This window comes from Hesperophylax consimilis, chromosome 3 (genome assembly GCF_061612785.1).
Source record: "Hesperophylax consimilis isolate HC1 chromosome 3, BYU_Hcon_1.0, whole genome shotgun sequence".
Lineage (NCBI taxonomy): Eukaryota > Metazoa > Arthropoda > Insecta > Trichoptera > Limnephilidae > Hesperophylax > Hesperophylax consimilis.
In genome coordinates this window covers 32,760,465-32,774,151 of record NC_142838.1, presented here as the reverse complement: position 1 = coordinate 32,774,151, position 13,687 = coordinate 32,760,465, and the positions used below count along the sequence as shown (strand labels likewise).

At 34.5% G+C, this 13,687-nt stretch overlaps 1 protein-coding gene across 6 annotated transcripts in view; it reads right to left on the bottom strand.

Moving 5' to 3' along the window:
• stj (voltage-dependent calcium channel subunit straightjacket) overlaps positions 1-13,687 on the bottom strand; it is a 52,926-nt gene that overhangs the window by 35,644 nt on the left and 3,595 nt on the right. For 3 of the 6 annotated variants that reach the window (XM_089650423.1, XM_089650427.1, XM_089650432.1), the window contains exons 4-10: positions 11,836-11,967; positions 8,565-8,824; positions 6,646-6,912; positions 5,324-5,506; positions 4,497-4,637; positions 2,487-2,573; positions 701-757 (exon numbers count right to left, since the gene is read on the bottom strand). In XM_089650423.1, coding sequence (XP_089506549.1) covers positions 701-757; positions 2,487-2,573; positions 4,497-4,637; positions 5,324-5,506; positions 6,646-6,912; positions 8,565-8,824; positions 11,836-11,967 — 1,127 coding nt within the window. The remainder of the gene's footprint in view (positions 1-700; positions 758-2,486; positions 2,574-4,496; positions 4,638-5,323; positions 5,507-6,645; positions 6,913-8,564; positions 8,825-11,835; positions 11,968-13,687) is intronic. The other 3 variants (XM_089650443.1, XM_089650447.1, XM_089650448.1) reach the window with 1 other exon arrangement.

Genomic DNA, 13,687 nt, shown 5'->3' with positions numbered 1-13,687 from the left:
TAAAAAAACACCTCTTCTAGCTATGTATGCCAAAGTCTATTTACAAAATATCATCTCGTAGCAAAGATTGTAAATTTATGACTAACGAAGCAAAAAAACTACTTATTGATGTATAAATCCTACTTTCAAACATTTTATATAAACAAGTCGATCCAAAAACAATATTCGATTATCAAAAAAACTTTACATTACCTAAACCATTACATAAAAGCAAAAACATCACTTTTAAATTTCCCAATCCTTGTAATATGACGACCCTAATGGCCAGCTAGCGAATAACTCTGTAAATTTATAACTAAATTATACTATATGTATTGCTATTAACTACATTAAAATATGTATGATAATTTTTTAATTAAATTGACAAAAACCACCCTTGGTATTTCATGTAAATAAATTATAGCATTTTTTAAATATTTTAACTGAGAATTTGAAAAGCTTTTCATTTTTAAAACACCAACAGTAATTTTTGTTTTTGATCAATATAACAAAGTCTCGGTAATCTATTATCTGTCATGGCCTTATTGCCATTGCTGGCGCTACAGGTAAAGGTAAAGTCCTATGGTCTCCACATACAGACAGGTTCTAGTAGGACAATATGCACCTATGTATGGGGAATTTAAAACAATATTATACTGTCAATCATCAAAAAAATATCAACTGCAACTGTTTTAATACTGAGTATAGGTCGATGATATACCTCTCGTGTTATGGAAACCCAGTACGCTTCATTTATCAGTACATTCTCTGTGATATTCTGAGAAACAACCACTGTATTAGCACCACATCTTCATCCATAGTTATACATGTTTATTCAAGTCATGGATATCCTACAACAGTATTCTAATCCTGGCCAAATTCCTAAACCACACTAGAGTATTCCAACGAGAGGTGGGTTCAGCAATTCACCAAAACCTCACAACAAAATACTAAATAATGTTATTTAGACGATAAAGGTTTGAATAGTTCAATTGCAAGACAGTTGGACTCTCAATGATTGAGGATTGAAGTTTAAAAGATGGATTCAAAGTTATTGAAGCCCTATGAAAAAGATCTTGAAAGAAAAGGAAAACAATCTATGTTAACTTTACGTAAACACGTTTAATGCTTGTTAAACTCGAATCAATAATGGTTGTACCATACATTTAAAGCACATTACAACATGGATAACATATTATAAACATAAATTTAACTGAAATTTTTCAATTTTGTATTAGCAGGTAATATTTTGAAATTGTGCTGAACAAATGATATGGAGTGGGCTTCAAGTCTCATTACCTGAGGTTTAGCTATTGCAAATAATGAGGGATTATCATACTTCACTATGAACAAGTCTTTGGATGGTTTGTTTCAAAAAATTTTAACAATTCATAAAATTTCTGTGAAGGTTTTATCCATGTTCTGTTATTTTATCATAATTGGCCAGTTGTTTAACAAAACTTAAATAATAGCAGAACTTGAATAAAACCTTCACAGAACTTGAAAATCAACTTTGAAAATTGATGAATTGTTCCAAATTCAAAGTTGTAATTCAAGTTCTGTGAAAGTTCTAATCAAGTTCTGTTATTATTTCACCATGGGCCGGTTGTTTCACAAGTTTTTAGATAATAACAGAACTTGAATAGGACTTTCACAGTTGTTTAAATTCTGTGAAACAACCTGCTCTAGTGTGGTTTAGGAATACAGCTTTATAAATATTCTCACAATTATCATTGTTATGGGGTTTAACAGTAAAGGTGGTATTAAAAAACTAGAATTTCAAGAACCTTCTTCGTCAGTCTTCTTCTTTCTGTTAACATGCATCGGAATAGAGAAGATGCAACAACGAATGATTAAATTTAACGGGGAAAAAGTAATTTATAAAATGTTAAATACTGCTGAAATACAATTTTATTAATTTCACGAAAATATAGCAGTAAGATTGTACAATTGTACAGGCTGTCCGGTAAGTAGTGGATAACCTTTCAACTGAGAATGTAGTCAACTGTGAAAGGTCATTCCAAGAATGGAATATTGTAAATAAAGTCTCTAGTTTTCAAATTTATTGAACTTTTTGAAGTTTTATAAAATTGTAATCTTTGCCGACATTCTTCGTCCCAAATAAACAAATTTTCTCAGTCTGTTTTTTTTTTTAAATATCATTATTCTTGAATAGTAGTGCTATCATTGCGTTAACAATGTAGTTTTTTTTTAAAGTCTTAAACTTGAAATTAATGTTTTGATCAATTTAATTTTGATCTATCTCGAAAAACCGTGGGAGTTGTCCTACACATTGTATTCCATTTTCCCAAAGGATATCCAAAACTTACCGGACATCCTGTATATTGTACTAAAAATGGAGAGTAATATAATTATGCCAAAGAAAACATGGGACAGCTTAAATTCTCTCAAATCAAAGAATAAATGGACAATAGATAGAGATCAATAAGTAAGATTAATGAATATTAGGAAGAGATAGAAGTATAAGAAAGAATCGTTGAACTCACAGCATTTTCCCTTCTATCGAACACGGGCATGGACACGGAGGTCATCAACTTGTAGGACTGATAGTCCCCTGGTTCCTGGTCCTCCATCTAAACATTCATCACACTCATCAAATACCATGGCGTGTAAAGGAATCCTTTTTATTTGAAGCAACCAAAAGTATGTCTGCATTAATATGGTTTTTTTATTGTGTTTTACCTTTATAACTTTTTTTTAATGATCGGACCGGTTTCACCTTATGACGGTCATCTTCAGACTGATATACAGGTGTTCGGGGGTAAAGTGTGCTAACTTCAGAAGTTGATTCTACATGATGGTAAAATTAAAAAAGATAAATATTTTTTAAGGAAATTACAATATTTTAATGTAGTTTTCAGGTATGGTTGAATTGTTTGTTTGGAAAAATAAATATTCTTCTTTGAAGTTTGTGCATTTTACCTCCGGACACCCTGTATATACAGATGATATAAAGGGTGTACGGGGGTAAAGTGCGCTAACTTCGGAAGATGATTCTACATGATGGTAGAAGAAAAAGGATTAATAACTTTTGCAAAATTCCTATGTTTATTTTCCCAGATAATATTTTTTTTAATAAAAGAATTTTTTATTTTCCCCTATCAACAGATAATTTAATAATCCCTTTTTACTTGTACTATCATCTAGAATCACCCCCGAAGTTAGTGCACTTTACCCTCGGACACCCTGAATAACAACTATATCAGGAATGTGCGATAATGACTATGTAGTTATGTTCGTTATTCTTTTTATTAATAAATAACTACGAAATTTGGCTGAAGCGGTTTTTAATAATATGTACATCCAAAAAAAATAAATAAACGTAGAAAACACAACAAAATGATTTACGAAAGGAAGGTTTGAGAATGTTCCGAAGCGCGTCACATAGGCAAAATAAAACAATTTCGATGTCGCGGTTGCTGGTACTGTACTGACCATTTCGTTCACGTTGTCGCTTATCTAGGTGGAAAATAAAACATTCTCGAACATTCCAGTAGCTACAGAAACAAATACTAAAAAAGTAAAAGAAAATCCAAGAAGCTTGTTTGGAAACTTCTAGAATAACGTTCGAGTCAAGTAGTGGCGTACCACTGCAACTACATACAATATTGCACATTTTTTACTTATTTTGTCTTATTTTTGGCGGAGCGGCTTTATTACATTTGAATACCCCTTCTGATGGGTTTATTACCTTTTGGGAGATGGGTGTCATTGTATTGGGTTGTCTGAATCTATTGGTTTTTAATATTTGTCTATAATACCATCGATGTCAGCTTTATTGTTGACAATTTGGGTATTACTGGTTTTTACTGAGAGCACTTAGTTTTGTTTGCAAAATGTATTTTATACTTGTTTTATCCTCTAATTACATGAACTACAGGATAAACAGGTATATTGGCATAGATTTATTGATAAAATATTTGATCATATTACAATATTTTAATAATTATAATAAAATATTTTAATAATCTCTTTAAAAAAGTTATAAACACTCGAGCGATGGCTAATAAACAAAAAAATTGTCTAAAAAATAACTACACATTTGAACTTTGTTTTTAATCCCAGAACTTTAAAACATTAACTAAACGGAGAATTCAATAACGAACATATTGCTATATAATATGTTACAGAATTTGAGTGAAATAAACATTCACTGAATTTTTAAACGACCATGTTAAAATCTATGAATAATCCCAGCAAAAACCACTACCGCCATTTCTCGGAACTCGATAGAAACCGACTAGCGACTAAATGGCTGTTTGTAGAAATTTCTAAATAAATTAGCAAAAATCAACTACCTAAATTTAGGCAGGCATCGCTCAAGCACTGAAGCGATGTGACCTAAATTTGGGTAGCCTACGTTTGACTGGATAAAGGTATTTTAATCCCTAGTCATATTAAAATGGAATTTCATTGTGAATTACATTTCAAAATTATGTTAATTAATATGTCCGTGTTATTAGGATAGATAAAATTAAAATAAAATAGGTACTGACCTCCTTCTGTTTGAGAGCATACCTCCTGTCCTTTTCATACACCGAGAGGAAGAATGATGCATTCCTCTTCACACTCATGACCCTCTCCCTCTGCTCTTCAGATTCTCTCTTTTCCCAAAGCCAATCTGTCATCTTGGGATCCTGAATAGAGATTAAAATAATACATGTTCATAAAAACCACATTTCAAAAAGTTTTCATGAAACCAATCTGTTTCCCTTGAACGCCACTTAACTATCCCTATTTCTTTTACCATTTCCCCCTACAAAGCTAATGTTTACATGCATACAGATATTTAATAGTCTTTCTGTATTTGCTTCTAATGTTACTTTTATGCCGACGAAGTAAGAGTTGTTCCGAAACAAATCAAGAGTTAAAAATTTTTTTAAGTGATTTAAGGGGATGCACCAGCTATTGACAAATAAATAGTTGAACCAATAAAAATACAGCATTCGAAATGTTTTTCTGGACATGCATACAGAAATGCTTGTCGCTCAGCCTGTCACGTCATGTCCGTTCGGATCGCCAGTCAGTGAATACTGCCACTGAAAGTGCGCCTTCAAAAACCACACTGGTAAAATTTTTCAATATTGTAAAAAAAAAATTACACTCGCAGTATTTAATTAGAATCTACAATATTTCTAAGCGATCAAATTTTCAAATCAAAAACACATAATTTTGCATTACTTTGCACTGCATCGCCGCATTGAAACAGAGAGTTTATTTGATTTAATTTAATAAAAATAAGAATTGACTTTTGGATAATTCTATAAATCCCTCCTAATTCCCATAGTGCAGTTTGATACAACTAATTGAAACGAGGTCTTACTGTGATATCAGCGTAAACTGGCGTCCATATAATGGGATGTTCGTCTCCCCACAGTACCAGGGGCCGGGCCATCACGGGGATGTAGTTCAGAACCTGCTCTCGGACCTCGGCCAGGGTGCTAAGATGAACATAGAAACCCTGGTTCGCACAGGCCATCCATTTTACCTCGCGTACGTCTGCCACCTGGAATACTTTTCATATAAGTATGCCATTTGTACAATAAATAAACAAAATGTGTAATCTTCATATTTATTTGGACTGAAGAATGTTTGAAAAGGGAATTTTCATTGAGATTGTGAGATATGTAGTTTCTTTGAACAAATTGTATAACTCCTTATTTGAATTTAAAAAATGTTACATTAAATTAACAGTTTTTTGCAGGTTGATATTTAAGTACCTATTTACAAATCTATGATTTCAGAGGAAAATTTAGTTACGATTTATTAAATAATAGACAATCAGCTACTGTTCACAGAATTACTAGTTATTTTGTATAAAGATCCAAAGTACTAACTCCAAATGAACCAGGCAATTACTCAATATAATATTATGTAGATATAAACTCGCTGACAGAAGTCAGATTTTATCAATAGAACACTACCATCGCAAAAGACATATACAGCTGTTGAGGGGCGGACAGCATCAATAGTTGGAGGAAAAAAGAATTAATGGAGAATAAAACATCACCAATTCAGAAGAAGAATAAGTTATCTGGGAAGATATGTTTTAGAAGCAGGATACATACATTGACAAATACCCAAAATCAATCCTATAGAACTTTATTAAAGCTACTGTCAAGTGAACAAGGCAAAACAGAGGAAAGAACAAGGGCCTATTGCCTGAATGCTTACAGGAGCTATACAGAATTTTTTTTCTTCTTTTTTTATATGAATATTGCACAAGGGTCTCAACTGCTCCCAACCGTCTAGAGCCAGTGGGACTATGGCATTCCCAACTGGGGAATGTCGTGAGGCTGTAGGGTTGAGGGGAGGATAATGAGATGGGGAAGAGGAAGGTGGGGGGTAATTGGCTATTCAGATCTGGTCAACAAACACGGCTGAAGCCATTTCAAACAAAGTTTCAATTCTGAATGGTGGTCTTACACCAAGGCGATACTGAGAATATCTTCCACTCAGGAACGTACCGCAAGTATACTATGTATTATTGTAAATGAATAAATTGTGAAATAACACAAATCAATCAAAAAATTTGCTTGTGCACGCCGGGATTTGAATCCGCAACCTTCGGCTTGCCTTATTCCTCGACCACGGAGGCCGGCAACAATCCCTAATCAACAATAATATTACATATTAAGTAATTACCTCTCTGCCGATAAGATATGTAAAAACTCTGACAGGCATTTTCGGTCTCTGGCGCCAGTTGTATATTTCGAATATCTCTTTGTAGTTGTAGGGCACTCCGTCGGAGACCAGCATGATAGCCTGATTGCAGCGGGCCCCCTCCTTCTGCTCCCGGTACACCTCGAGAAGTTCGAAGGCCGTCGTCAGGGCTGCGGAGAAGTTGGCTATGCCAGTTGTCTCAATGGTCTCTAATCCCAGTTTGAGTTCTCTTACGTTTGCTAAGGTAGCCTGAAACACAAAAATTTGAAGTAAATAATAATTATTTATCTAACCCAGATTTGTCATAAAATCCGATGAGATGTCCAATGAAATTGATTGCTAAGAAGACACCAATGTGTGAAACTACAACATTTTTCTCAGTAAAATAAATGACAATACATTTTGCAAATTTGAATTCCATAGAGCCGAAATCTTCTGCAAATCATAATAAAGATAGAACAACAGTGTTATGGTTCGCATACATTTGCGAACCTTAATGCAAACCAAGCCACGAATTACGGAAAAGTAACGAAGCAACTGCAAGCGGCGTTTCGCGCCCTTTTGCGGTTGCTTTTTTCCTTTCCCATAAGTTGAGGTTCAGTTTGGCAGTTCGGCTCGCGTATGTATACGTAGCATTAAGTGGCTCACACACACTCAATAATTGGCTAAGCACCATAGTATTATTTATTTCTTTCAGTTAGTTTATAATTTCCTAGTATTTTAAATAAGTACCTCAAAGATTGTGTTTCATGCCTCTATGTATTTATAACGTACATCCATCTGGTAGGTACTTACCCAAATGCATAACAAATGGGTTAGTCTTTTTTGATAAAATACTTCAAAAATAGAACTATTTGTCATCATGCTCAGGAGGGTGTAACTCCGATCGAAAATTTGAACTGAAATATTGTGACGTCATATGTTTGCCTAACTATATCCACCAATGAAAAACTCTGACAATCTATGGAATAAACTTTCAAAGTTTTTCATTGATGTGTGGTATAATAAGTAGGCTCCGAGTGAGAATTTTATTGTCTATATATTGGCATATCTATGGTTTTTTTAGGTCCAATTTGTTTCATATAAAAAGCCAGAAGTTATCAATCTATAGAAGTTGATTTATGATCATGCTTTTCGGTGTTCTATTGTCTCTTACTACTGTTGTGTGGAAAATTTGAGGAGAGAGTTATTCAACTGCAAGACTGAATAACTTCTTCTCCTCAACACCATATAATAAATTGATTGATGTGCCACCTGATAAGAGAATATTCTGCTGCCCATATTCCATGGGCCAGACGAAGCCTTAAGCCGAAGAAAGGGATTTTCATCAGGTTAGTGCACGTTTAGGCAATTCTTGACCATAATCTTTGAGGTGAAATAATTTGTCAGTTGTTATATTTTCTAGATTATAAAGCCCGCCCAACAATAACACTGCTGACACTGTACCTACATACAAAACTATTGATGGATATCATAAAAGTCAGAATTTCATCAATGCTTCCATCAATTCATCAATATTAGAGCACGCATATACTCAATAATAAGATTAACTTTTTTTATTTTTTTTAATTTTTAAAAAGAAAGACAAACATTCCCGGGTTTCGAATAACCTGACAATATTTGAAAATCTTCTACTTCCATCACAGGAAGCGGAAAATGTTGATTGTGTTGTGATGGAGCCTGTCGAGGAATTGAATACACTACGTCTGGGTGGGACACAAACGCGATGCCAACTAGGCAACTGACCAAGTAACAATAGTATTATTGAGCGAGTGCGCTGAATTTAAGAATATTCAGAAATTCATCAATAATATTGTCAACATAATTTTATTGTGAGAGCTATTAGAATAAAAAATTTGTATCGGCAGATTCAGACATTATCAAAGAATTATATATTTTACCTGAACAAGCATATCGGCAAAGCAGGGCACCACTTCAATGACACTATCGTTGAATGTAAAGATGTTGACAAAGTCATTGTTCCCCAACGTATCTAGGATATTGGACACTACGTGGCGGGCGATGTCCCTCCTCTGCCCTGTCATGGAACCCGAGTTGTCCACCAGGACTATGACATCTTTGGGGCTGACGGCAGCCTCAATGTACCATGCACGGGTGCGGCAATCAAACAAGTCCACTGGCGACGCCTTCCATTGCATTGCTAAAAAAAAAACAAACAAAACACATGGATTATTATCTATTGTAGTACAGTAATGCTTATGAATTTTATTCAGTGTGATAACAAAATGCAATTTTGATTTTAAAATCATTATATAGGTATATATCTATGTGTATAATAATTTTCTCGGTTTACGCGCGTAATGAAGTCCTTAAAAGGACTTTTTAACTCTGGATGTTTCGGACAGATCTCACTATACATCCTAAGAGGCCTTATCTCTTGAGTTTTAACTCAAACTGTCCAAAACTCAAGACATAAGGCCTCTGAAGATGGACAGTGAGATCTCTCCGAAATGTCATGGGTTAAAAAGTCCTTTTAAGGACTACGTTACGCGGGTAAACTGAGAAAATTACTCTACATCTTACACCCGTGAAAACCTTAATCATAACATATTTCTATATATGTATACACAGGTAAAAATATTTTAATTTCTCTAATAAATTTACTGAAAATAAGTAGTAACATTATGTACCCATTTAGAAACATTTACTCAAAGAGTAATAACAATATTTACAATACCTTTATCATAATTTCAGTGATTGGTAGTCGATTTGCCCATGATCATATCCTACTTCTGTATAATGGTTTTTTAACAACAGTAATTCTAAATAATTATATTGCTTAAAGTCGCCCAAATTATGTTTTAATTTCGCGAAAACTAAAAAAAATGGCAATTTACTTTCAGGGTATTATGCCGTGTTTGCACACCTCATTTCATTAGCCAATGTTTTGGAAACCAAAGGGAAGTGGAGAGGAGAGATGAGGCCAAAGATATTAGAAGAACGAGATATGCTATGTTGGCCGCCGGACCGTAGGCGGAGTACTACCTAATTAGGGTACTTTGAATACTATCGGGACGTGTACGCACAGAAATCTGTTCTATGTATTAGTGCGGATACCTTAGCGTAAGCGAAGGTGTGCAGTAGTATTGGTGAACAAAACCGGCGACACTGGACAAAACAATTCCACACAGTATGAACTGCTCATAGCACATCTCGTTCTTCTAATATCTTTGGATGAGGCCATCTGCCTTCGTAGGGCTCTCCCCGAAGGTTCGAGGGCAGGAGAAGGGAAGGAGGAGAAGAGAGTTGAGTCCACCTCAATGAACTTCTTTGGTTCCCTGAAGGTCCCACAAGGGGAGTGGAGAGGAGAGATGAGGCCCTCTTCCATCATAGGTTCTTCATGGGAGGGGAGCGAACTCTTCCCACGTGGAGCCCTCAGGGAACCAAGGGGGAGTGGGCTATTCCGTCGTGGAGCCTTCGGGAAACCAAGGGGGAGTGAACTCTTCCCCCGTGGGGTCTTCAGGGAACCAAGAAAGAGTGGAGAGGAGAGATGAGACCTGGGAAGACACATTGTGGAACCAGAAAACATAGCCTCATATCCAGTGAAAACCCTGGTGAACTGGGAACCGGGTGACTGTTAAAGGAATGAGGTTAAATAAAATATATGGGCCTATATGTAAACTGTCTCCGATCTATAATAAAAAATAAAAAAAACAAATATAGTGTAAGCATATCTTATTTTTATAAGCAATAATTGTTCGCCTGAAACACTCATCCACATTGAAAAAATCTCCTGATAAAAAATACATGACGCCAACGGGACTCGAACCCGTGTCCATTCGATTTCCGGTCGAAAGCTCTGACCACTGAGCTATGGGGGCTTATTTCTTACCCGAGAAAATATTCAATATATGCTAGTGTTTCATTCAACAATTACTGCTTTTTACATTTTTTCACCTGAGAACAACCAACTTTATTTTTATATGAGAAAGGCATTGTAAGTGCTAAATCTCTCACTAGATGGCGTTGATACAAATTGTATACATTTTTTATAGCTCATAGCTCAGTGGTCAGAGCTTTCGACCGGAAATCGAATGGACACGGGTTCGAGTCCCGTTGGCGTCATGTATTTTTTATCAGGAGATTTTTTCAATGTGGATGAGTGTTTCAGGCGAACAATTATTGCTTATAAAAATAATTGTTATCCTTTGTGCTATGCATAAATAAAATCTTGTCTTTAAAACATTAATTTATCAAAAAAAATAATTTTTGTTATTTGTTTTTGGGGTATTATGCCGTGTTGCGCTAACTCCTTCTTTAGCCAACGTTTCGGACAGCATTGCAGTGTCCATCATCAGGGCAGATGTCTTATTATAATAAGACATCTGCCCTGATGATGGACACTGCAATGCTGTCCGAAACGTTGGCTAAAGAAGGAGTTAGCGCAACACGGCATAATACCCCAAAAACAAATAACAAAAATACTTTTGGCCGTGAAAATCTTAAATCATATTTAAAAAAAATAATAATTAATATTTGACAAGTCCAAGTATTTCACCTAAAAAATGTATACAATTTGTATCAACGCCATCTAGTGAGAGATTTAGCACTTACAATGCCTTTCTCATATAAAAATAAAGTTGGTTGTTCTCAGGTGAAAAAATGTAAAAAGCAGTAATTGTTGAATGAAACACTAGCATATATTGAATATTTTCTCGGGTAAGAAATAAGCCCCCATAGCTCAGTGGTCAGAGCTTTCGACCGGAAATCGAATGGACACGGGTTCGAGTCCCGTTGGCGTCATGTATTTTTTATCAGGAGATTTTTTCAATGTGGATGAGTGTTTCAGGCGAACAATTATTGCTTATAAAAATAATTGTTATCCTTTGTGCTATGCATAAATAAAATCTTGTCTTTAAAACATTAATTTATCAAAAAAAATAATAATTAAGCATATCTTGTTATCTCAGTCACATCCATGATGTAGAACGTAGTATTCAACCCAAATATGAAATAATTTATTTCATTCATACATACATATTCTTTGAAGTGTATACATGAACAACGTTTGAATTAAGTTTTTTACTTGCTACATTTTATCTTGAGTTTGTCAGGCAATAGCAAGTCTAGATGTATTGTAGCATCATTGGCTGGAAAGTATATGTTTTAATGTGACCCCTTTTAATACTATAAACATTACAACTATCTTACCCGGGTAGTGCCTCATGAAGCCAGTTGAACTCCCAAAGTACTGCCAGGACAGAGATGGATCAGCCTTGTAGTTACTCGTGAAAATAGAATCCAAGTTTTCTGACCACCTTATGGCATCTATCACATCGTCCGCTGTGAAAAGTAATCGATTATATTAGTCTGTTAATTATGTACCCACATATATGTCATAATATTTATTAAAAACCAGAACAAAAATTCTAGAATGGAAAGCTTTAACTTCATTAAATTCACATAGCTTAATTCCATCTGAAGTTTCTAGTTCAACGTAAAGGCGTGGCTTGTACGTATTATATGTTGGGGTGACACATCACACTATAATCTTCCTCAGGATAGGAGGTCACATGAATTGGGAACTGCCGCGGAATATCACTTCTTTGTATGGGATCTGTCACTTTGACAAATGACAGCCGTGTAATTACGGCGCTACGTACATTGTTCTGACCCCTTCTCCTGTCGTAGGTAGGAGAGTGGGTCGCATAATTTTCAAATTTTCATAATTTTCTGCCTGGTTAGCAGATCACAGCGCATATAGTCGCAACGCCAACATTTATAACACATCATCTTTTTAGGAGTGACAGTTCTGTACGGGATTGTATGAAGAGCAATATGGAGTTATATAAAACACTTTGAACTTATAGCGTAATCTATCACCCCCTTAAAGGGAATAATAAATATGTGATATTAGGCATATTGTAAATTGCTCGGTTTCCGTAATCAGGCATTCAGAATAGGATATCAGATAATATACCTTAGGTTAGGTTTGATGCGAACATGAAAAAAAAATTTCAATAATGTGGAAACCGCCATGTGATAATTTTTTGTCGACAAGTTGGTGGACAATCTGCAATAATAACCTGGCAATAATCCCACATTTGTACTACTATGTAATAGGGTGTATCGATTTTTAACTTTTTTTTTGTTTTCAAATTCCAAGTTGAGAAAAAGTTGCTACTAGGTACCGCAACTTACCACAAAAAGTTTTGGATTTTTAAAAAAATGTTTAGGTCTCCCGAACAAGGCTTAAAGTTTTAATTTTTTTCAAAAAATATAAAAAAAAAATTTTAATTTAAAAAAATAAAATCGTAACTTTTGTGTTCTGAACTCATTTTATGCCTTCTGTAAGAAAATTAAAATTAATTCCGGTGGTTTAAACTTAAAAAAAAACATGGTTCATATATGTATACAAAATTACAAAATTTCATCAAAATTAACAAACTTTAGGGCTTGTGCGGGAGACCTAAAATCCATTTTTTTATAAAAAAAATCGTTTCTTACTTATTTTTATGCCCTAATATTACTGTTTTTTAACTTGGAATAAACACAAACGTTACGATTTTATTTTTTAAAATTTAAAAAAAATTGGATATTTTTTGAAAAAAATTAAAACTTTAGGCTTTGTGCGGGAGACCTAAACATTTTTTTAAAAATCCAAAACTTTTTGTGGTAAGTTGTGGTACCTAATAGCAACTTTTTCTCAACTTGGAATTTGAAAACAAAAAAAAAAGTTAAAAATCGATACACCCTACTATGTAATGTTATATTATGTAAGTACATAATGTCGCTGTTTAGGCAAAAGTCACCAGACCACAATACACATTTTTGAGATACTGCAAAGTTGATAACTAAAATATGTTACAAGAACATTAACGGCTTGGGGACTATGCCCGAGTATACTCGAGCGGCTATTATGTGTGAAAGTTCCCACATCCGAGGCAACTCAGGCAAACTTTACCTACAGAAAAGATCGGTCCCATTCAAATCAACATTCAAATTTAGATATCTCAAAACTTGAAACAGCGTGTTGGTGACTTTTATATAATAAATAATAAAT